This window comes from Eretmochelys imbricata, chromosome 10 (genome assembly GCF_965152235.1).
Source record: "Eretmochelys imbricata isolate rEreImb1 chromosome 10, rEreImb1.hap1, whole genome shotgun sequence".
Lineage (NCBI taxonomy): Eukaryota > Metazoa > Chordata > Testudines > Cheloniidae > Eretmochelys > Eretmochelys imbricata.
This window is the reverse complement of record NC_135581.1, coordinates 38234249-38260495: the sequence shown is the minus strand read 5'-3', so window position 1 is coordinate 38260495 and position 26247 is coordinate 38234249. Positions and strand designations below refer to the sequence as shown.

General features: G+C 45.2%; 1 protein-coding gene across 1 annotated transcript in view; it reads left to right on the top strand.

The window, feature by feature from the left end:
* The window catches only part of IFT140 (intraflagellar transport 140), a 253776-nt gene that overhangs the window by 30504 nt on the left and 197025 nt on the right, over nucleotides 1–26247 (top strand). The window contains 2 exon segments of the mRNA XM_077828863.1: nucleotides 1645–1787; nucleotides 17587–17762. Coding sequence (XP_077684989.1) covers nucleotides 1645–1787; nucleotides 17587–17762 — 319 coding nt within the window.

Genomic DNA, 26247 nt, shown 5'->3' with positions numbered 1-26247 from the left:
AGTGGCTCCGCCTAACTGCTCCAGCCATTGGTAGTGCTTATCTGCCTTAGATGCAAAGCACAGTTACCTGCTGCCTCCTATATCACCCCACTATGAGTGTCCCTTACTCTCTCTCCTACAACCAGATCCTTCTCTCTCCCAGCCTAGAGAGAAGCTCTCAGACCACCCTTCTGCCTAGTCCCTAGTTTCTCTCCCCGACTGCCATCCCATAGCACACACCTTCTGGCTTGTTTCCAGCACCCTTCCCTGCTGACTTCTTCCTCACCCTCCAGTCCCAGATCTTCCTCCTATTCAGATAGCCTCTTGAACCCATTCCCCTGCCAGGTCCCTTATACATGTATGGTTCCAGGCTTTGCTCCTCTTCTTTCCTTCCAACTATCATCTCTCTCCTCCCTCCCCTCCCCCGCCACCGGCACTCTTCTAAGCTCTTTTTCCCATTGCTATTTCTGTGCCTTTCCTTTGGTTCCAGGTCCTTCTCCAAACTCCTGCTGCTGACTCCCTTTCCTCTGCACAGATCCAGGTCCCCTTCCTCTCTTCCCCATTGCTGCTGGCTCTCATATCTCCAGCAAGCAATAATGTTGATATTTCAGAGGACTGGCACCACGACTGTGATCATGTTAACAGATGTGATTTATACTAAATACAATGATTTTAAATGTACAGTGGGTCCCCGGTATACGTTGGGTTTGTGTTCTTGGATACCAAAATGACTTATATTGGGGACCCGCTGGTACAGCATTGGCATAGACAGGATGGGATACTTGAGTGGGTGTGCAATGACAGGAGAACGGAGGGGTAGGAGCGATCTGGCCGCCTCTCCCCTGTCTCCAGCCGGCCTTGCAGGGTTGGGGGGAATTGACGCTCTGGCCAGGGGCTCCCGGAAAATGGCACTCCTGCCAGGGAGTGGGGTTGGGGCACTGGGGCTTGCCCCGCTCTGACCAGGGAGCGGGGGTCGGGGGCTTGATAGCCCCTGTGCTCCGACTCCACTCCCCGTCAGGAGGGCCGGGTGAGCGGAGTGGGGCAAGCCCCCAACCCTGCTCCACGACTGGAGCTCCGGAACTGGGCAAGCCCCCATGCTCCATCCCTGCTCCCCGGCTGGAGCACCAGGTGGGCGGTGTGGGGCAAGCACTGGGGTGGAAGTAGAGCCAGGATTGAGGCAGTGGGCCTGGATGTTAAGTGGGTGGGCCACGGCCCACCCATGGCTATGAAGATCTGTTGCATATATGTCGCTCTTCAATAGGGGAACATGTTCCTATTCACATTGCTCCTGATCTGCATATCCGTTGTTTGCAACTTACAGCACAGTACTGCAAATGACTGATATGTGGGACCGATGTGAATCGGAACACTTCCCCTATTGATGAGCGACCTTATGCGAAACAACGGATAAGGGGGAGATGTGTACTGGGAACCCCCTGAATATCCTTCTATAAGCAGGAAACAATATTAAGTCATGATAGAGATTAAATCATATTGAATACATTTGAGGATTCCAATATCTCTGCTGAGCTGAGCGTGAAAGATTTCTCCATCATGAATAGTTGCCATATTTTGTTAGTGGGAATCCCCATCCATTTTTTCTGGATTAAAAAGTCCTGTGCCAAGTAGGGAGCTGGAAATGAAATGCCTTTTGGTTGCCTGCAGGGACCTGGTACAGCTAGCCAAAGCAGCGGTGAGTGGTGATGAGAAGGCCCTGGATATGTTTAACTGGAGAAAAGCTGGAATCGGAGTGCCTCTGAAAGTGGGACCCCAGGAGGGGTTGTCCTTCTTCATCAGTGTGGCAGATGGTAAGAAAAACAAAAATCCCAATGAACAAACGCTGCCGTTTGCTGGGAAATGTAGTCTCTTTAATGTTTTCAAAACTCTTCAGTGTAAGGTGGTCTTGTTTTCACTTGTGCTGTTGCACATATTCTTAGAGGGGAAATAAAACACCTAGAAAGATAAAGTGTATAAAGTCATGAAAATGCTAACCTCTTCAGAGTGAGTTCTCTGTGCAGCATCCTTCCTCAGGACCAGTCCTGCTGGGATTGGAAGTTTTGGGAGCAGGATAAATGTTTGGAAGGGTAGTGGCTGTGATGACTTCAGAAGTGGAAATAGCTGATTCCTAGTAATGTCAGAAAGAGGTATCAAAAGTTATTTTCCTATTTTGCATGAGGGATACTCCTCTTAGAATAGAACTGGTAGTTTTCAAGCACTGCTGTAAACTCAGTGGTTATTCCATTGAAGGAATATACTCTACCCCTTTGATGGACTTGATAATCACAGCCTAGCATATGCCTGCTTTTCTTTTCAGAAAGAAAATGAGGGTAATCTGTACCATCCAAAAGAGGTCAGAACTAGAGAGAAGCTATTTGTTCCCTTCCTTTCCAAAGATAGAAAATAATTAATATTTTGTGGTGTTGCTAGAACCAGCTAAACCACCAATGTTAAATGATGTCTAAAGCATATTTTTCTATAAAAATTATAAATAACTTAATATCTCCTTTTTTTCTTCTTTCACTTTTCCTTTCTGTGCATCTATTCAGTCTTTTTTCTTTAGTGTCTGTATTTTCTCTTAGACTAATTTGCTTCATGTGATCTCCCCATCCCCCCCAAAAATCTTTTTTTTAACATCTTTCTTCCCTATTTTCACTTTTAGTGGATATTTGTCTCATCTTTTTCTTTCTCTTGCCCAGTTGCTCCCCTCTCTCTAAATCTCCTGTCTACTGACCCAGGACCAGAACAGATCCTCCATATACAGTTGAAGAGTGTTTTGAAGGGTGGGCTGGTGACCAGTAATTATGAGTGCTGCCCTCCAAAAGCAGATTAACTGACAACTCTGGGGATCTAGTTAATTTATGATAATCTCCCAATAGAGTCGTGGTTCTGTTTGCAAGGCTGCATCTACACTGGCAAAAATGGGACTCCTGATTCAACACTGGTTCACCACAGGTGGTGGTAGCAATGGTGGAAACTATACTGGAGACAGGGCTCAGGCATTTTGATCATCATGTAATTTGATTTGTTGATATAAAATGGCATTATTTAATTAATTTAACTGGATTACTTGAGAATAGCATTGATTAGCTATACTGGGGAGGCAGCATGACCTAGTGGATAGGGCAGTGGACTGGGATTCTGGAGACCTGGGTTCAATATCTGATACTGCTTTGCTGGGTGACCTTGGGCAACTAACTTCCCTCTCTGTGCCTCAGTTTCACTAGCTGTAAAATGGGGATAATGATACTGAGCTCCTTTGTAAAGTGCTTTTGAGATCTCTTGATATCTAAGTTTTATTAATTATTTATTTTCTGAATAGGCAACGTCACAGTGAATTCTAAGAAAGTGAAACAGTAAATGACACTGTCAAGGTTCCTTCCCCACTCTGAACTCTAGGGTACAGATGTGGGGACCTGCATGAAAACCTCCTAAGCTTACTTTTACCAGCTTAGGTTAAAACTTCCCCAAGGTACAAACTATTTTACCCTTTGCCCTTGGACTTCCACTGCCACCACCAAACGTTTATCCAGGTTTATTTTTATTAGGAAAGCGTTGTTTGGAAACGTCTTTCCCCCTAAAATCCTCCCAACCCTTGCACCCCACTTCCTGGGGAAGGTTTGGTAAAAATCCTCACCAATTTGCATAGGTGACCACAGACCCAAACCCTTGGATCTTAAGAACAATGAAAAAGCATTCAGTTTCTGAAAAGAAGGATTTTAATAGAAGTAAAAAGTAAAAAAGAATCACCTCTGTAAAATCTGGATGGTAAATACCTTACAGGGTAATTAGATTCAAAACATAGAGAATCCCTCTAGGCAAAACCTTAAGTTACAAAAAGACACACAGACAGGAACATCCATGCTATTCAGCACAGCTTAATTTCTCAGCCATTTAAAGAAATCATAATCTAACGCATATCTAGCTAGAGTACTTACTAAGTTCTAAGACTTCATTCCTGTTCTGTCCCCGGCAAAAGCATCACCAGACAGACGCAGACTCTTTGTTTTTCTCCCTCTTTCCAGCTTTTGAAAGTATCTTGTCTCCTCATTGGTCATTTTGGTCAGGTGCCGGCAAGGTTATCCTAGCTTCTTAACCCTTTACAGGTGAAAGGATTTTTCCTTCAGCCAGGAGGGATTTTAAAAGGTGTTTACCCTTCCCTTTATATTTATGACAGACACTGACAACAGTTCCTTAATAGATCAAAGCGGTGATATCCTTTTAATGGAGAAGAAACATCTTTGAACAGTGATGTGTTTTAAATACCATTTACAGGGGAATTTAGCTTTACACTGAGAATTGTCTTTAGAGCAACCATTACAATGATACACAGCTCCACCTAGTGACAAACTCCTTTTTCTGCAAGTGTGTGTGTTTTCTCAGATTTTCCCTTGTTTCTTTGATACGCCATCTAAACTCCAAATTAGGGGCCAAATTCTGCTTGCCCGACTCATTTAAATAGTTTGATTGTTTCAGGAATATATGTGCCATTCTAGGTAGTGGCCTCTTACTGTTTCCATTATAAATTAGTGTTTTGATAATTTTTGAAGTTTTAGCTTTAAATCCTGTCTAGGCTGACAGCAAACAGCTTCTCAGACCAAGAGCTATCTTTTCAAAAAAGAAGAAATTAAAATAATTTGGCCACTTTGGGTATTTCTATGCTGTAATCATGGGGTATGACTGCATCTTCAGTAGACATACCTCCTCTAGCTTTAATCTAGCCACAGTTTCTCTGCTCTGGTACACAAAATAGCTAGATTAAAACTTAGTTTAGGTATGTCTATACCAACAATTACACCCCACAATTTCAGTGTAGACATATTCTTTAAGAGATATGTTTCTTCTTTGAGTGCTGTCCCTGTGGGTGCTCCACTTCAGGTGTCGGTATGTCCCGGTGCTGTTGATTGGAGATCTTCCATAGCAGTGCCTGGTCTGTGCATGCGTGCCCAATAACTGTCTCGCAGCACCATTGGTGCCTCATGTAGCACGCACACGACCCAACCCCTTCAGTTCCTTCTCAACCATCCTCAGCCTGAGACAGAGCTCTGTAGTGGTGTTGAAGAAAACCTAGAAAAGAAGTAGATAACATTAGATTGTTTAGTTAAGCCTCAGTTTGTCATAAATAGTTGGTTCACTTAGTGTTAAGTTTCAGTTAATCTTAGTTAGACAGTTTATTCCTCAACAAAAACAAAAGTCCTCCATTCTGCCAGTCCCAAGTTAGCTCTACAAAGGACGTTAAAAATATGCCTGGCTCCTCAGGTTTTAAGAGATGCACTTCATGCAAGGACTCAATACCTATTTCGGATGGGCACTTGCTATGCATTCACCGCTTAGGTGAGTCGCACATATCACAAAAGTTTGCTCATGGCAGCAATCTCAGAATTTGAGTGAGGAGAGACAGGGATCTCCGACTTAAACTCATTGTAATGGAGAAATTCCTTATGCCTACTTCAGACCCCAGATAACACTTGTCAAGGGACCCTCAAGGCACATCCTCTGTGGGCAGAGCTAGTAACCTTTCCTCCACAAAATTGAGAAAATGGCCACTTCCTCCCCAAACAGAAAACCATTAAAAAAGAAACTGTCTCTGGTGAGATCTCTCTCCTTGGTGCTAACCTCAGGCAGGGTGAGTACCTTTGAGGCACTTGGCACCTCCGGCACCCTCTGTACCTGGAGTTCTGCCGGCAGGGGAAAGGAGTTGAGTGGTAGGCACAAACCAGCCTCCTCCTCCACGGCATCAACTACTCCTATGAAGGATACAGTGCCACAGCCTTCACCATTAGTGATGCCTCCTCTGCCCGCACTGACTTCATTGGAACCGTTAACAGAGAATTCAAGGATGGCACCACTGACTAAGGCCACACACAAACGATCAGCACCGACCAAGCTACCACCTAATGTGTCAGCACAGAAAGACACTGTATTGAAAACAGTGGTACCATGTCCTCTTACACATAAAGTAGACATGGAAGTAGCATCTACCCCCAGATCTCTGCCGTTTGGCACCGATGGCTCGCCAGTCCCAACAGCACTGGACCAGCTGGAATCCCCCAGTGCTCCACCATTTTCAAGCGAAAATAAGGATGACCTTGAAGAGGCAGTCTTCTCGTCAGATCACTCCTCACCATCAGGTACCAGACCACCAATGTCCCACAAGATCAAGAGAATAGCTTACCAGGGACATGCATCCTTGGCTCACAAATCCCTGAACTATCACCCTCTTTCACACCCTAGGGTTACAAATAAACAAACAGAAATCTGCTCTAACCCCAGTACAGCAATTGGACTTCATCGGAGCGCATCTGGACTCAATAGAGACCAAAGCATCACTACCAATGACCAGATTCTCAGCACTGACCACTCTCATATCAGTGGTCACAAATAGCCTACGGGTATCAGCATGTACCTGCCTACAACTATTGGGACATATGGCGGCTGCTATCTTCGTAGTGAAACACGCTTGACTACACATGTGCTGCCTACAGGGATGGCTGAGCTCGGTATACATACCATGAAAGCACAGCCTGAACAAAAGCCTAACACTAATACCAAAAGTCCGACACTTCTTAAAATGGTGGACAAGTCCAAGAAACTTATGCGCAGGGATCCCATTTCAGCAGGATCCACCATCCATACTGATCACAACAGATGCCTCACTGATTGGCTGGGGTGCTCCCCTGAACTAACATACAATCTGAGGGAAGTGGTCACCCACAGAGAGACACATTTACACATCAACCTGCTCGAATTATGTGCGGTTTGCAATGTGTGTATCCATTTCCTCCCAATAATAAGGAACAAAATCATAACAATCATGATGGACAACATGGCATATATGTTCTACATAAACTGACGGAGGGAGCATGATCTCACTCCCTATGCACAGAAGCCATAAACTATGGAACTGGTGCATAAAGCACATCACCATTACAGCATCATACCTCCCAGGTCGACAGAACATGACAGTGGACACATAAAGCAGACAGGTTTCCCAACAACACGAGTGGGAACTGAACGACAACATCACACAACACATATTCCACATGTGGGGGTTCCCACACTTTGACCTATTCGCGACAGAACGAAACAACACATGTCCAAGGTTTTTCTCACAAGCAAGACTGGGAACACGATCCCTAGGGGATGCCTTTCCCATCAGATGGAACACACCTTTTCTGTATGCATCCCCACTGATACCTTTAATCTCCAGAGTAATACGCAAGATACAAACTGACAAAGCCAAGGTCATACTTATAGTCCGTGACGTGGCCCAGACAGACATGATTCCCATACCTGAGACTCATGGCGATCTGCACACCATACACTCTCCCTCTGTGATGGGATCTTCTCACAAGATGAAGGTCAAGCCTCCATCTGTACCTGGAGAAACTTCACTTGAAGGCGTGTCTCCTCCATGACGAATTAACCTGCTCCAAACAGGTTAAATAGGTATTACTAAACAGCAGAAAGACATCCACTCATACCATTTACCTCCAGAAATGGAAGAGGTTCTCCATGTGATGCCAAAACAAACACATAACCACTCTTAAGGCACCAATTCATTTGATCTTTGAGTACATAGTAGAATTAAAAAAATCAAGACGGTCCACAAGTTCAGTTAAAGTACACCTCGCAGCCATAATTGCTTTCCATCATAAGACTGACGGTGTCTCAGTATTCACACACCTGATCACAAAGCGTTTCCTCACATGTCCCCAGAAATAGGCAACCCCACATCGGCATGGGATCTAAATCTGGTCCTCAGAGGCTTTACCAAAGCACCAGTTGAACCACTTGCTACTTGTTCTCTACTACACCTGTCAATGAAGGTAGCATTCCTGATCATAATTACATCAGTGCGAAGAGTAAGTGAAATAGGGCCTCTTGTGGCCCACCCTCCACACACCATATTCTTCAAAGATAGTGACGCTATGACCACACCCCAAATTTGTCCCTAAGATATCATCCTTTCATTTCAACCAACCAAGTCACTTACCTATGTTTTACCCTAAACCACATGAGACTACACAAGAGACAATCCTCCACACTCTAGACGTTAGATGTGCTTTAGCATTCTACCTAGACAGAACGAAACCATTCTGAAAATCACCAAGACTTTTCATCTCCATGACTGGATGATCAAAGGAATCCACAATATCAAAACAAAGACTTTCAAAATGGATCTCCAGTTGCATCCATCTATGCTATCAACAAAAAATTGAACCCCCGACAGGGATCAGAGGCCATTTGACGAGATCAGTATTGACCTCAACAGCCTTTTTGAATAACGTGCCAATCACAGAAATATTTTGAGCCGCCACTTGGGCTTCACAACACACATTCACGAATCACTATACAATAACGCAAAGCTTAGACTCAGATGCAATACTAGGCCTAACAGTGCCAGCTTCAACTATGCATACAACTCTGAAGGCCACCCATCCATCCTCAGTAGGGCACTGCTCCAATCATCTGAAGTGGAGCACCCACAGGGACAGCACTCAAAGATGAGGGGGTACATCTTGTACAGTGTGTCAAAATACCTTGTTCGCCTCAATAGGCTCAGTCCTTTTTAGCCTTGGAGACTCAGGTTTGGGGCAAGGCGAATCCTTATAGGTGGCACAGGGTCCTGCTACTCCTCTCCTCAGTCAGTCCCTTGTGCTTGTTTTCCTTCCCTTCTGGGGAGCAAGTGCAGCCTCTCTACTGGGAAAGTCTGGTGTCTTGCTGCAAACAGCCTACTGGCAACTTCCCTGCTCCTCTCACTCCCTCACTCTTTTCCTCCTGCCACCCAGGGGAGGGTTTAAAAAGGTCCCAAGTAGTTGGAGTCAGCTGAACCTTATTGGTTCCCTAGCAACCCCTTTTCCAGCTGAACCTTATTGTCCCCTGGCTCTCTCTCCTCAGTGGATAGGGAGGGGCCTTTTAATCCCTGGGACTAATTACTACCCCCCTTTTGTAGCTGTTTGTCCGGGGTTTACCACAACAGTAACTGAGGTTCTTCGAGATGTATGTCCCTGTAGGTGCTCCACTACCCACCCTCCTCCCCTCTACTTTGGCGTTCACGTTAAAGACTCTATGATAGAGAAAGAACTGAAGGGCTTGGGTTGTGCGCGTGATAGGTGAGGTGCCATTGACACTGCAAGATAGCTACTGTGCACGCATGCCCCGCCCAGGCACTACTACCAAAAATCTCTGATCAAGTGTTGATGTGTCCTGGTGCTGTTGAAGTGGAGCACCCACAGGGACACACATCTCAAAGAACTTCAGTTACTGCATAAGGTGAGTAACCCTCTTTTTTTTTTTTTTTTGTTCCTTTTTTGCATTCATTAATCCATAATGGCTCTATTTAAAAAAAAATGCAGTGAGATGTTAGTGTAGACCATGGAGTGCCTTTTGTAATTAAAATAAAATAAATGACAATTTAACAACATTTGAAATGTTTATTTTTGTGCTTTTTTACTTGCCTGGAATAGATATATTACAAACATTTCTAAAGCTCTCATCACCATGGTAAAACAATCTACAAAATTCAGTTATCAGACCTTTTATGAGAGTTTGTCTAAAGCAAAGATATTTTTCACTCTTGAAATTTACCAACAACTCTTTCATAATGATGTCTTACACAGAATTGTTGTCATGGCTCCATGCTACAGGTGATTGGTGCACTTATGTAGACTTCTGACATGAGATTGCCAAAGTGTTTTATATCCAGGCTCTAGTCTGTTCAAGGTATCCTGAGCTGTACTGAATGCACCCTTGTTGTGACTAGAGTACAGGTATTGATGGGTATGTGCTGTTTAGGAAACACAGAAATAAAGGCAAAGGTGGTGGAGTAGCATTGTATATCAATGATGAGGTAGACTGTAAAGCAGTGGTTCCCAAACTTGTTCCGCCTCTTGTACAGGGAAAGCCCCTGGCAGGCCGGGCCGGTTTGTTTACTTGCCGCTTCCACAGGTTCGGCTGATCGCGGCTCCCAGTGGCCGCGGTTCGCTGCTCCAGGCCAATAGGAGCTGCTAGAAGCGGCGCGGGCCGAGGGACATACTGGCCGCCGCTTCCACAGTCAGGAGTTGTAGATCAAGCTGGATGAGCAAGCATCTCAGAGAGGTGATTGAGAAAAAGCAGAAAGCCTACAAGGAGTGGAAGATGGGAGGGATCAGCAAGGAAAGCTACCTTATTGAGGTCAGCACATGTAGGGATAAAGTGAGAAAGGTCAAAAGCCATGTAGAGTTGGACCTTGCAAAGGGAATTAAAACCAATAGTAAAAGGTTCTATAGCCATATAAATAAGAAGAAAACAAAGAAAGAAAGAAGTGGGACCGCTAAACACTGAGGATGGAGTGGAGGTTAAGGATAATCTAGGCATGGCCCAATATCTAAACAAATATTTTGCCTCAGTCTTTAATGAGGAGCTTGGGGATAATGGTAGGATGACAAATGGGAAGGAGGATATGGAGGTAGATATTACCACATCTGAGGTAGCAGCCAAATTTGAACATCTTAATGGGACTAAATCGGGGGGCCCAGATAATCTTCATCCAAGAATATTAAAGGAACTGGCACATGAAGTTGCAAGCCCATTAGCAAAAATGTTTAATGAATCTGTAAACTCAGGAGTTGTACCATATGACTGGAGAATTGCTAACATAGTTCCTATTTTTAAGAAAGGAAAAAAAGGTGATCTGGGTAACTACAGGCCTGTTAGTTTGACATCTGTAGTATGCAAGGTCTTGGAAAAAATTTTGAAGGAGAAAGTAGTTAAGGACATTGAGGTCAATGGTAATTGGGACAAAATACAACATGGTTTTACGAAAGGTAGATTGTCTCAAACCAACTTTATCTCCTTCTTTGAGAAGGTAACAGATTTTTTAGACAAAGGAAACGCAGTGGATCTAATTTACCTCGATTTCATTAAGACATTTGATACGATTTGTCATAAATATAAAGGGAAGGGTAAACCCCTTTAAAATCCCTCCTGGCTGAAGGAAAAATCCTTTCACCTGTAAAGGGTTAAGAAGCTAGGATAACCTTGCCGGCACCTGACCAAAATGACCAATGAGGAGACAAGATACTTTCAAAAGCTGGAAAGAGGGAGAAAAACAAAGGGTCTGCGTCTGTCTGGTGATGCTTTTGCCGGGGACAGAACAGGAATGAAGTCTTAGAACTTAGTAAGTACTCTAGCTAGATATGCGTTAGATTATGATTTCTTTAAATGGCTGAGAAATTAAGCTGTGCTGAATAGCATGGATGTTCCTGTCTGTGTGTCTTTTTGTAACTTAAGGTTTTGCCTAGAGGGATTCTCTATGTTTTGAAACTAATTACCCTGTAAGGTATTTACCATCCAGATTTTACAGAAGTGATTCTTTTTTACTTTTTACTTCTATTAAAATCCTTCTTTTCAGAAACTGAATGCTTTTTCATTGTTCTTAAGATCCAAGGGTTTGGGTCTGTGGTCACCTATGCAAATTGGTGAGGATTTTTACCAAACCTTCCCCAGGAAGTGGGGTGCAAGGGTTGGGAGGATTTTAGGGGGAAAGACGTTTCCAAACAACGCTTTCCTAATAAAAATAAACCTGGATAAACATTTGGTGGTGGCAGTGGAAGTCCAAGGGCAAAGGGTAAAATAGTTTGTACCTTGGGGAAGTTTTAACCTAAGCTGGTAAAAGTAAGCTTAGGAGGTTTTCATGCAGGTCCCCACATCTGTACCCTAGAGTTCAGAGTGGGGAAGGAACCTTGACATGGTGGCAGAGCAGTGGGATCAACTTGAAATCATTTTGAGATCAATTTGAGATTTTTTGAACCAGAAAAAGATTTTCAAAAGGAAAATTTTTTTTCCTTTGGGCTGCTAGAAAGCAAGTTCCCAACTGGAAATATTTGGAAGTTTTTTGCTTCGCTTTGGGGCCAGAGCAGAGACAAAAGGGAATTGTCTTTTGTGAGCTGCAGTTTCTCTTCCTAAAGGCAGAGTAGTTAACCTCCTGCAGGGAAATTCACAAGTCTTCACAGACCTGAAGTTTTTTTTTTTCTCCTAAGACCAACTAGAGGGGTTTTCTACCTATTTGCCTGGGGACAAAGGTGTTAGGGTTTTGTGGGGGGGGTGTTGAATTTTTTTTATTGTGTTGGGTTTTTTTATTTTTATTTTTCTGTAGGCTGACAATCACTATCAGAGAATAGGTATCCCATTATAGCACAGCAAAATTTTACAAGCCAAGTTTTTGTTTTGTTTTCTGTGTAACTCTCGGGTGTAAAGTTAGTTAAAAACAGAGAGGTTAGGATGACAGACTCCTCGGTTCAACAAAAGCTGGAATTAGCCAGAATTGAGGCTGAGGAAAAACAAAAGGAATATGAAAGACAGATAGAACTCATGCGGATGGAGATGGATGTACATGCGGCTAGGGAAAAAAAAACGGAGGCTGCCCACAGCAGGGAAATGGAGGCAAGGCCCAAAGAACTGGAGGAGAAGGAAAAAGAGAGGAAGCATGTGGAGGAGGAGAAGGAAAAAGAGAGGAAGCATGCACTGGAGATGGAGAAGGCCAGGGCTCAAGAATATACCAACAAACCCTAGCAATCCTTCTCCAGGTACCACTTCCCATCCCAGAAAGTTCCCCACCTATGAGGCAGGCGATGATACTGAGGCCTTCTTAGAAAACTTGAAAAGGGCCTGCCTTGGGTACAGCATCTCTTCAGACCAATACATGGTAGAGCTGAGACTACAGCTCAGTGGACCCTTAGCTGAGGTTGCAGCTGAAATGCCTAAGGCACAAATGAACCAGTATGAACTGTTTCAAACCAAGGCGAGAGTCAGAATGGGGCTAACACCCAAGCATTCCCATCGGTGATTCAGAGCCCTAAAGTGGAAACCAGACGTGTCATTTACCCAACATGCCTACCACATTGTGAAACATTGGGATGCCTGGATATCAGGAGCAAGTGTTGAATCTCCAGTAGATTTGCCCTTCCTAATGCAAATGGAACAGTTCTTAGAGGGAATAGAAAGATACATCCTAGATGGGAAGCCCAAAACTGTAATCGAGGCGGAGGAGATTGGAGCCAAGTGGGTGGAGGTGGCAGAGAAGAAAAAAACTGGTAGCAGTTGGAGCGGATACCAGAAGGGACAACCTCAGACCACACCCTATTACCGGGGGCCACCCAAGGCCCCACCTACCTCCCAAAGAACCCTCCAGACATTATCGTCCCGCCACACCATTCTCCAGGAACCCACCTCGCCCCAGTGACCCGTCAGCTGGACGATGTTTTAAATGTAACGAGCTGGGGCATGTAAAGGCCAACTGCCCCAAGACCCCCAACAGATTGCACCGGAATCACATTCATTGCACATTCATTGCACCGGTTCATTGCACCGGAATCACACCAGAGGTCCTCGGGCCCGGATACCTCCCAGATACCTTTGGAGCGGAGGGAAACTGAGTGTGGGTGGGAAGAAGATCACCGCGTGGAGGGACACCGGAGCACAAGTGTCAGCTATCCATGCTTCCTTAGTGGACCCAAATTTAATTGACCCAGAGATCCAAATGACAATTCAACCCTTCAAGTCCAACTCTTTCAATTTGCCTACAGCCAAGTTGCCTGTCCAGTACAAGGGCTGGTCAGGAACGCGGACTTTTGCAGTCTATGATGATTATCCCATCCCTATGCTGTTGGGGGAAGACTTTGGCCAATCATGTGAAGTCAGCCAAGAGGGTGGGAATGGTCACCTGCAGCCAGACTAAACCCGCCGTCACGCCTAGTGCTGTTCCGGAAACTTCTACCAGGACCTGATCAGAGGTGATGGACCCGGACCCCAGGCCAATGTCTGCAACAGCAGTAGTGGATCCAGTCCCAGAGACCCAGACAGAGCCAGTCCCAGAACCGGAACCGGCGGAACAACCAGTACCAGACCCATTGCCAGCACTGAATCCAGTACTTGCAACTCCAACACCAGAGGGTCCCACTGAACCTGAACCAACAGCAGCCCATAACCCTACACAAGAGGCTCAGCTGGAGCCTGAACCCCAACATAGTGCCCCAGCGGAGAGCGGTTCACAGTCAACGGAAACAGCCCCATCCCCTACATCGCTTCCAGAGGTACCACGCCTAGGTCCACAATCCAATGAGGAACTGATGTCTCCAGGATCAAGGGAACAGTTCCAGACCGAACAGAAAGCAGATGAAAGCCTCCAGAGAGCTTGGACAGTGGCACGAAGCAACCCACTGCCTCTCAGCTCTTCTAATCGATCCAGGTTTGTTGTAGAAAGAGGACTTTTGTACAAAGAAACTCTTTCTGGTGGACACCAGGAAGACTGGCATCCTCAGAGACAGTTGGTAGTTCCAACTAAGTACCGGGTCAAGCTCTTGAGCTTAGCCCACGATCATCCTAGTGGCCATGCTGGGGTGAACAGGACCAAAGACTGTTTGGGGACGTCATTCCACCGGGAGGGAATGGGCAAGAATGTTCCTACCTATGTCCGGTCTTGTGAGGTATGCTAAAGAGTGGGAAAACCCCAAGACCAGATCAAAGCCCTCTCCAGCCACTCCCTATCACTGAAGTTCTATTTCAGCGAGTAGCTGTGGATATTCTGGGTCCTTTTCCGAAAAAGTCACGCAAAGGGAAGCAGTACATACTGACTTTCATGGATTTTGCCACTCGATGGCCGGAAGCAGTAGCTCTAAGCAATACCAGGGCTAAAGGTGTGTGCCAGGCACTAGCAGACATTTTTGCCAGGGTAGATTGGCCCTCTGACTTCCTCACAGATGCAGGGACTAATTTCCTGGCAGGAACTATGGAAAACCTTTGGGAAGCTCATAGGGTAAATCACTTGGTTGCCACTCCTTACCACCATCAAACAAATGGCATGGTGGAGAAGTTTAATGGAACTTTGGGGGCCATGATATGTAAATTCGTAAATGAGCACTCCAATGATTGCAGCAGTTTCTCTTTGCCTACAGAGCTGTACAACATCCCAGTTTAGGGTTTCACCATTTGAACTTGAATATGGCCGAGAGGTTAAGGGGCCTTTACAGTTGGTGAATCAGCAATGGGAGGGATTTACACCTTCTCCAGGAACTAACATTCTGGACTTTGTAACCAACCTACAAACCACCCTCCGAACCTCTTTAGCCCTTGCTAAAGAAAACCTACAGGATACCCAAAAAGAGCAAAAAGCCTGGTATGATAAACATTCCAGAGAGCGTTGCTTCAAAGTAGGAGACCAGGTCATGGGCTTAAAGGCGCTCCAGGCCCATAAAATGGAAGCCTTGTGGGAAGGGCCATTCACGGTCCAGGAGCGCCTGGGAGCTGTTAATTATCTCATAGCATTCCCCACCTCCAACCGAAAGACTAAGGTGTACCATATTAATTCTCAAAAGCCCTTTTATTCCAGAGAATTAAAGGTTTGTCAGTTTACAGCCCAGGGAGGAGATGTCGCTGAGTGGCCTGAAGGTTTCTATTATGAAGGGAAAAGTGCTGGTGGCATGGAAGAGGTGAACCTCTCCATGACCCTTGGAGATCCAGATCCAGCAGATCCAGGAGCTGTGCGTTAGCTGTGCACCGACATTCTCAGCCACCCCAGGACTGCCTGAACGGGCATACCACTCCATTGACGCAGGTAATGCTCACCCAATTAAAGTCCAACCTTACCGGGTGTCTCCTCAAGCTGAAACTGCTATAGAATGGGAGATCCAGGATATGTTACAGATGGGTGTAATCCGCCCCTCTGGAAGTGCATGGGCATCTCCAGTGATTCTAGTTCCCAAACCAGATGGGGAGATACGTTTTTGCGTGGACTACCGTAAGCTAAATGCTGTAACTCGCCCAGACAACTATCCAATGCCACGCACAGATGAACTATTAGAGAAACTGGGACGGGTCCAGTTCATCTCTACCTTGGACTTAACCAAGGGGTACTGGCAGGTACCGCTAGATGAATTCGCCAAGGAAAGGTCAGCCTTCACCACCCATGTCGGGCTGTATGATTTTAATGTACTACTTTTTGGGCTGCGGAATGCACCTGCCACCTTCCAAAGACTTGTAGATGGTCTCCTAGCGGGATTAGGAGAATATGCAGTCGCCTACCTTGACGATGTGGCCATATTTTCGGATTCCTGGGCAGAACACCTGGAACATCTACAAAAAGTCTTCGAGTGCATAAGGGAGGCAGGACTAACCGTTAAGGCTAAGAAGTGTCAAATAGGCCTAAACAGAGTGGCTTACCTTGGACACCAGGTGGGTCAAGGAACTATCAACCCCCTACAGGCCAAAGTGGATGCTATCCAAAAGTGGCCTGTCCAAGGTCAAAGAAACAGGTTCAATCCTTCTTAGGCTTGGCCTGTTATTACAGGCGATTTGTACCGCAATACAGCCAAATTGCCGCCCCACTGACAGACCTAACCAAAAAGAAACAGCCAAATGCCGTTCAGTGGACCGAAGAGTGTCAGAAGGCCTTTAACCAGCTTAAAGCGACACTCATGTCTGACCCTGTACTAAGGGCCCCAGACTTTGACAAACCGTTCCTAGTAACCACAGATGCATCCGAGCGTGGTGTGGGAGCAGTTTTAATGCAGGAAGGACTGGATCAAGAATTCCACCCTGTAGTGTTTCTCAGCAAAAAACTGCCTGAGAGGGAAAGCAACTGGTCAGTCAGTCGAAAAGACTGTTCATTCACCTGCACGTCCACCAATGTAATATACGCCATCATGCGCCAGCAGTGCCCCTCTTCTATGTACATCAGCGAAACTGGACAGTCCCTACCCAAAAGGATAAATGGACACAAATCAGATATTAGGAATGACAATATAGAACAACCTGTAGGAGAACACTTCAACTTCCCTGGACACACAATAGCAGATTTAAAGGTAGCCATCCTGCAGCAAAAAAACTTCAGGACCAGATTTCAAAGAGAAACTGCTGAGCTTCAGTTCATTTGCAAATTTGACACCATCAGCTCAGGATTAAACAAAGACTGTGAATGGCTAGCCAACTACAAAAGCAGTTTCTCCTACCTTGGTGTTCACACCTCAATGGCTAGAAGAGGGCCTCATCCTCTCTGATTGAACTAACCTCGTTATCCCTAGCCTGATTCTTGCTTGCATATTTATACCTGCCTCTGGAAATTTCCACTGCATGCATCCGATGAAGTGGGTATTCACCCACGAAAGCTTATGCTCCAATATGTCTGTTAGTCTATAAGGTGCCACAGGACTCTTTGCCGCTTTTACAGGTGAGAAGGACACACATGTTAAAGGTAGATGTCTTCCTTTTAAGATATGCTTTTAGTTTTGGATTTCTTTGAAGAAAAGAGAACTACTTTTTACATGTGTCCTTCTTGTATAAACTACTATACTATTTTAACTCCAACAGTATATAAGATGAGAAATAAAATTGTGGTTGTTGACCTTAACTGCGTATTTGCTAGCTTTTCAGCATTTGAGGAACATATTGTTATTAAAGTAGAACAGAATAGTCTTAACCAAGATTAAGCAAGGCTTTTTTTCTGTGTAGCCTTGCCTCTGAATAACTTACGTTTGTGGGTTTGTCAGACCACTAACAGTATTGATAATTAATTTTGTGGTTTACAGGTGTATTGGAACAGAACAGTATGTAACTGGCTTGTGTTTACTGCAGGGTCTGTGCATTACGTGAATGAAAAAGGAAAGACAAGCCATGCATTGAGCACAGACAGTCCAATCCAAAAGCTCCTGATCATGGAGAAGAGGGATGTTTTGGTGGTAATAACAGAGAACCTCCTGTTGTCTATGTACACAATAACTCTTGAGGGAGAAGCAGAGGAAATCATGAAGGTAGGTGAGGTAGGCTGAGGGTTAAGGTTAGGTGCTGCTGTGGTACAACATCAGTTTCTATAGATGTATATTTCCACTTTTACTTTTGCCAACTTTTTGTTGTGTGACAAATTTATTAAGGCCCATCTTTATTTCTTGGATAAAACCTTTACGAAAATACATGTTCCTCCCAAGGTTACTCCTGCGCCCCTAAATTAAAAATTCTGCAGATTTTGTTTATCAAAATAATTCAGTATAAATCACAACAGTTTCAATTTTTTTGGTAATTTATTTAAACTACAATAAATAAAAAAAGCCACTTGGTAACTAATGCCCTGCATTCCAGTTATAATCCTGGATTTTCATTTAAATTATATTACATGACACCAAATGGCAAAAAAAAAGTAGAACATCATTTTAAATTACTCAGACTTTCACACATGAAAGTCATACAGTTTCGCTAATCATTGTCCTGGACCGGCTGGGTACTTTGGGAAATGCTTGGTTCTGATTGTCCTGACATTTTACTGGCTGCTTAGTAAATGTTTTATTTGCCCTCAAAGTATTTTTTTTAATGGGTAAGTAAAATAAATCCTAAACTGTAATCTAACCCCATTGTGTCACTTTGGCACAGGAAAAAAGTGAGAAAGCATAGAGATCTTCCTAGCTGTTTCCTTACTTTCATTTGCCAAAGTGATGTAATATAGGGGCCTTAAAACTTTTACAGGTTTTATGCTCCTGGGGGAATTGATTGAGAATGGGAAGAGTTAACTAACAATAGGAACATTAACAAGGTTACTATGCAGGCAGGCTGTTACATTTCTGCCTCAGGAAATGAGATCAATTAACCATCAACGGCAACATTAACAAAAAGAAAAGGAGTACTTGTGGCACCTTAGAGACTAACCAATTAATTTGAGCATAAGCTTTCGTGAGCTACAGCTCACTTCATTGGATGCATACTGTGGAAAGTACAGAAGATCTTTTTATATACACACAAAGCATGAAAAAATACCTCCTCCCACCCCGCTCTCCTGCTGGTAATAGCTTATCTGAAGTGATCACTCTCCTTACAATGTGTATGATAATCAAGTTGGGCCATCTTCAGCACAAATGGCCCACCTTGATTATCATACACATTGTAAGGAGAGTGATCACTTCAGATAAGCTATTACCAGCAGGAGAGCGGGGTGGGAGGAGGTATTTTTTCATGCTTTGTGTGTATATAAAAAGATCTTCTGTACTTTCCACAGTATGCATCCAATGAAGTGAGCTGTAGCTCACGAAAGCTTATGCTCAAATTAATTGGTTAGTCTCTAAGGTGCCACAAGTACTCCTTTTCTTTTTGCGAATACAGACTAACACGGCTGTTACTCTGAAACCTAACATTAAAAAAAATGTGGTTTTGTTTTTTTACAAAAACTATTTTCTTTAATTTAAAAACAATTTTTTTCAGTAATATGATACTAATATTTAATAGGGTTTTTTTTATTCTCAAGAAGTTACAGACCTGTTACTAGGCAGGCAGGCTACTACATTTCTGTCTCGGGGACAGAGCCTTCCTTGTGTATAATAAAAAGACCTACCTCCTCTCCATGCCAGGCAAGCCGCAGTAGCAATCAAGAGGGACAGAGTCTCTCTCGCTTATTGGCCCCCTGATGGTGATCAACATCTCCCTAGCAGGCATGCATGCCCAGCCCTCTTCCCCCTGGAGTGATTTTTGTCTCTGAGGCTGCTCCAGGCACGTTGGAACAGACACGCTGCCTGGACTGCTGTGGAAGAGATGCGTGTTCCCCTGCAGATTTTTTTTTTGTATTTTTCTGCGCGGGTGGCACAGAAATATGCAGACTATATGAATTCTGCACCCCTGCAAGGACGCAGAATTCCGTTGGGAGTACAAGGTGGAGCCAAGAATTGTGGTGGTTAATTCAGAAGCATGGGTGTTCTCTTGCATCTCTGGTTTCTCTGTTCTAACCATCTCTGTCAGGACCCTGCTCACTCCTGTTCCTTCTCAAGTCCACAAACATCTCAGAGACCTTTATCCTGGTAAAACACCCAGTGCCATTTATTTACAGTGTTGGTTCCTAGCACCCTTGTACACTGTTCAGCCTTACACCTACAGTCTTAGGGAGCCCTCAGCTCCTGAGGCAAGCAGGCAAGAGCGATCTTTCTCTGTTTGCTTCCTCTCTTCGCCTTTTCGTATCTTCTGTCTAGTGACATTAGCCTTCCAGCTCTTCTCCACCCGTCAGTTAGGCACAGCTCTTCTTAATGAGGTTTGTTCTGCAGTAATTAATTGGAGCTGCAGTGACCAGAATGCTGGCTCAGGGGCTGCTGCCCAGCACTCTGTCACACCTTCCATTTCTTCATTCTTGCCCCCACCCTAACCCATTCACCCCCATTTGTCCACTCATCTCTACTTTCTTGTCTCCTGTCTATTATCTGTCTACAGACACTGAACATAGAATCATAGAATTTCAGGGTTGGAAGGGACCTCAGGAGGTCATCTAGTCCAACCCCCTGCTCAAAGGAGGACCAATCCCCAATTAAATCATCCCAGCCAGGGCTTTGTCAAGCCTGACCTTAAAAACTTCTAAGGAAGGAGATTCCACCACCTCCCTAGGTAACGCATTCCAGTGTTTCACCACCCTCCTAGTGAAAAAGTTTTTCCTATATCCAACCTAAACCTCCCCCACTGCAACTTGAGACCATTACTCCTTGTCCTGTCCTCTTCTACCACTGAGAATAGTCTAGAACCATCCTCTCTGGAACCACCTCTCAGGTAGTTGAAAGCAGCTATCAAATCCCCCCTCATTCTTCTCTTCTGCAGACTAAACAATCCCAGTTCCCTCAGCCTCTCCTCATAAGTCATGTGTTCCAGACCCCTAATCATTTTTGTTGCCCTTCGCTGGACTCTCTCCAATTTATCCACATCCTTCTTGTAGTGTGGGGCCCAAAACTGGACACAGTACTCCAGATGAGGCCTCACCAATGTCGAATAGAGGGGAACGATCACGTCCCTCGATCTGCTCGCTATGCCCCTACTTATACATCCCAAAATGCCATTGGCCTTCTTGGCAACAAGGGCACACTGCTGACTCATATCCAGCTTCTCATCCACTGTCACCCCTAGGTCCTTTTCCGCAGAACTGCTGCCTAGCCATTCGGTCCCTAGTCTGTAGCTGTGCATTGGGTTCTTCCGTCCTAAGTGCAGGATGCTGCACTTATCCTTATTGAACCTCATCAGATTTCTTTTGGCCCAATCCTCCAATTTGTCTAGGTCCCTCTGTATCCTATCCCTGCCCTCCAGCGTATCTACCACTCCTCCCAGTTTAGTATCATCCGCAAATTTGCTGAGAGTGCAATCCACACCATCCTCCAGATCATTTATGAAGATATTGAACAAAACCAGCCCCAGGACCGACCCCTGGGGCACTCCACTTGACACCGGCTGCCAACTAGACATGGAGCCATTGATCACTACCCGTTGAGCCCGACAATCTAGCCAACTTTCTACCCACCTTATAGTGCATTCATCCAGCCCATACTTCTTTAACTTGCCGACAAGAATACTGTGGGAGACCGTGTCAAAAGCTTTGCTAAAGTCAAGAAACGATGCATCCACTGCGTTCCCTTCATCCACAGAACCAGTAATCTCATCATAGAAGGCAATTAGATTAGTCAGGCATGACCTTCCCTTGGTGAATCCATGCTGACTGTTCCTGATCACTTGCCTGTCATGTAAGTGCTTCAGGATTGATTCTTTGAGGATCTGCTCCATGATTTTTCCAGGGACTGAGGTGAGGCTGACTGGCCTGTAGTTCCCAGGATCCTCTTTCTTCCCTTTTTTAAAGATTGGCACTACATTAGCCTTTTTCCAGTCATCTGGGACTTCCCCGTTCGCCACGAGTTTTCAAAAATAATGGCCAATGGCTCTGCAATCACAGCCGCTAGTTCCTTTAGCACTCTCGGATGCAACTCGTCTGGCCCCATGGACTTGTGCATGTCCAGCTTTTCTAAAAAGTCCCTAACCACCTCTTTCTCCACAGAGGGCTGGCCATCTATTCCCCATGTTGTGATGCCCAGCGTAGCAGTCTGGGAGCTGACCTTGTTCATGAAGACAGAGGCAAAAAAAGCATTGAGTACATTAGCTTTTTCCACATCCTCTGTCACTAGGTTACCTCCCTCATTCATCAAGGGGCCCACACTTTCCTTGGCTTTCTTCTTGTTGCCAACATACCTGAAGAAACCCTTCTTGTTACTCTTGACATCTCTCGCTAGCTGCGGCTCCAGGTGCGATTTGGCCCTCCTGATTTCATTCCTACATACCCGAGCAATATTTTTATACTCTTCCCTGGTCATATGTCCAACCTTCCACTTCTTGTAAGCTTCTTTTTTATGTTTAAGATCTGCTAGGATTTCACCGTTAAGCCAAGCTGGTCGCCTGCCATATTTACTATTCTTTCGACACATTGGGATGGTTTGTCCCTGTAACCTCAACAGGGATTCCTTGAAATACAGCCAGCTCTCCTGGACTCCTTTCCCCTTCATGTTAGTCCCCCAGGGGATCCTACCCATCCGTTCCCTGAGGGAGTCGAAGTCTGCTTTCCTGAAGTCCAGGGTCCATATCCTGCTGCTTACCTTTCTTCCCTGCGTCAGGATCCTGAACTCAACCAACTCATGGTCACTGCCTCCCAGATTCCCATCCACTTTTGCTTCCCCGACTAATTCTTCCAGTTTGTGAGCAGCAGGTCAAGAAAAGCTCCCCCCAGTTGGCTCCTCTAGCACTTGCACCAGGAAATTGTCCCCTACACTTTCCAAAAACTTCCTGGATTGTCTATGCACCGCTGTATTGCTCTCCCAGCAGATATCAGGAAAATTAAAGTCACCCATGAGAACCAGGGCGTGCAATCTAGTAGCTTCTGCGAGCTGCCAGAAGAAAGCCTCATCCACCTCATCCCCCTGGTCCGGTGGTCTATAGCAGACTCCCACCACTACATCACTCTTGTTGCTCACACTTCTAAACTTAATCCAGAGAGACTCAGGTTTTTCTGCAGTTTCATACCGGAGCTCTGAGCAGTCATACTGCTCCCTTACATACAGTGCTACTCCCCCACCTTTTCTGCCCTGCCTGTCCTTCCTGAACAGTTTATAACCATCCATGACAGTACTCCAGTCATGTGAGCTATCCCACCAAGTCTCTGTTATTCCAATCACGTCATAATTCCTTGACATCACCAGGACCTTCAGTTCTCCCTGCTTGTTTCCAAGGCTTTGTGCCTTCGTATATAAGCACTTGAGATAACCTGCTGATCGCCCCTCATTCTCAGTATGAGGCAGGAGCCTCCCCTCACAGACATTCCTGCCTGTGCTTCCTCCTGGTATCCCGCTTTCCCACTTACCTCAGGGCTTTGGTCTCCTTCCCCTGGTGAACCTAGTTTAAAGCCCTCCTCACTAGGTTAGCCAGCCTGCTCGCAAAGATGCTCTTCCCTCTCTTCGTAAGGTGGAGCCCGTCTCTGCCCGGCACTCCTCCTTCATGGAACACCATCCCATGGTCAAAGAATCCGAAGCCTTCTCTCCGACACCACCTACGTAGCCATTCGTTGACTTCCACGATTCGACGGTCCCTACCCAGGCCTTTTCCTTCCACGGGGAGGATGGACGAGAAGACCACTTGCACCTCAAACTCCTTTATCCTTCTTCCCAGAGCCACGTAGTCCGCAGTGATCTGCTCAAGGTCATTCTTGGCAGTATCATTGGTGCCCACGTGGAGAAGCAGGAAGGGGTAGCGATCCGAGGGCTTGATGAGTCTCGGCAGTCTCTCCGTCACATCGCGAATCTTAGCCCCCAGCTAGCAGCAGACTTCTCGGTTTTCCCAGTCAGGGCGGCAGATAGATTACTCAGTCCCCCTGAGGAGAGAGTCCCCGACCACCACCACCCGCCTCCTTCTCTTGGGAGTGGTGGTCGTGGAACTCCCCGTCTCAGGACAGTGCATCTCATGCCTTCCAACATATCCTTCCTCTTTCTGCAAGTCATAGATATATGTATACACTTTGTGATGCAACAGCCAAAAAACCTTTTAAAAATCCCAGTTTTTCTGCTAGAATGTTGTCAGGATGAACAAATGGCTTCAACTGTTTCCATTACTCTAATTTTTAGTACCATTGGAGCAAGGGTCTGATGGGGGAAGAAAGGATGGTGGTGGCATTCTTAAAGTCTCCATAATCCCAGCATCATTGGTTGCTTCTATTAAAAATTAGTAGTTAACCACAATGACAGTTATATTGTCACCATACATCACTAGCATTATCATTCCATTAAGAATGGGTGCAGTACATACCTTTCTTAGAGCTCCTGTTTCTGTCTTCAGACTCAGGATGATGGTTTTGTGCTCATGTTACAACCACAAAGGCTAGAAATTTAAAAATAATAAAAATAAAATTAATGTAAAATTCTGTAGAAATTGATGGAGCTACTCATGAAGGACTGCATAGGGTTCCACTTAAGAACAGCTTTATCCAAACCTGACATTCAGCCTGGCTACATGTTTAAAAATACAGTGATATTGATGTTGCAGTTCCTTTTACCTCTTCTTTATTTAAAACAGTTTAATTCTGAGTAATGATGGTTCTGAAAAAATCCCTCCCCCCCGCCACCCCGTTTCCATATTTTCAGATGCCAGAACTTTGTAGGAGTTTGGAATCTTAATCCAATCCTGAATTTTAGCTGGGGCTACTTTTTAGACAAAGCTGCAAGACCTATCTCTTTGCACACATGTTCTCAGCTGATCAAGTCCTAATTTCCAAGCTGACTGGTAAAATTTCTAACAGGAGGGGATTTTTTTCCCTTTGGTCGTTCTGTGTACTTGAACGTCTTGATTTATGCCTTGCAAACACTCAGATATTTCAGTGATGGGTGCCAGATGGATAAATTTTAGCAAAGAGATTTAAGGGTTAATCATTAAAAACAAAACAACCCCCCGCCCCCAAATTTCCACTTTCTCTCCTTGTCTTTTCCTTCTCTTTACTTAGAATCATAGGATATTAAGGAAGAGACCTCAGGAGGTCATCTAGTCCAATCCCCTGCACAAAACAGGACCAACACCAACTAACTCATCCCAGCCAAGGCTTTGTCAAGCTGGGCCTTAAAAACCTCCAAGGAAGGAGATTCCACCACCTCCCTAGGTAACCCATTCCAGTGCTTCACCACCCTCCTTGTGAAATAGTGTTTCTGAATATCCAACCTAGACCTCCCCCACTGCAACTTGAGACCATTACTTCTTGTTCTGTCATCTGCCACCACTGAGAACAGCCGAGCTCCATCCTCTTTGGAACCCCCCTTCAGGTAGTTGAAGGCTGCTATTAAATCCCCCTTCACTCTTCTCTTCTGCAGACTAAATAACTCCAGTTCCCTCAATTGCTCCTTGTAAGTCATGAGCTTCAGCCCTCTAATCATTTTTGTTGCCCTTCACTGGACTCTCTCCAATTTGTCCACATCTCTTCTGTAGTGGGGGGCCCAAAACTGGACACAGTACTCCAGATGTGGCCTCACCAGTGCCAAATAGAGGGGAATAATCACTTCCCTCAATCTGCTGGCAACGCTCCTACTAATACAGCCCAATATGCCTTTGGTCTTCTTGGCAACGATGGCACACTGCTGACTCATATCCAGCGTCTCGTCCACTGCAATCTCTAGGTCCTTTTCTGCAGAACTGCTGCTTAGCCAGTCAGTCCCCAGCCCTTAGCAGCGCATGGGATTCTTCCCTCCTAAGTGCAGGACTCTGCACTTGTCCTTGTTGAACCTCAGATTTCTTTTGGTCCAATCCTCCAATTTGTCTAGGTCACTCTGGACCCTATCCCAACCCTCCAGCATATCTACCTCTCCCCTCAGCTTAGTGTTATCTACAAACTTGCTGAGGGTGCAATTCATCCCATCATCCAGATCATTAATAAAGATGTTGAAGAAAACCAGCCCCGGGACTGACGTCTGGGACGCTTGATACCAGCTGCCAACTAGACAACGAGCCGTTGATCACTGCCCGTTGAGCCTGACAATCTAGCCAACTTTCTGTCCACCTTATAGTCCATCCATCCAGCCCATACTTCTTTAACTTGCTGGCAAGAATACTGTGGGAGACCGTGTCAAAAGCTTTGCTAAAGTCAAGGAACAACACATCCACTGCTTTCCCCTCATCCATAGAGCCAGTTATCTCATCACAGAAGGCAATTAGATTAGTCAGGCATGACTTGCCCTTGGTGAATCCATGCTGACTGTTCCTGATCACTTTCCTCTCCTCTAAGTGGTTCAGAATTGATTCCTTGAGGACCTGCTCCATGATTTTTCCAGGGACTGAGGTGAGGCTGACTGGCCTGTAGTTCCCAGGATCCTCCTCCTTCCCTTTTTTAAAGTCATCCGGGACTTCCCCTGATCGCCATGAGTTTTCAAAGATAATGGGCAATGGCTCTGCAATTACATCCGCCAACTCCTTTAGCACTCTCTGATGCAGTGC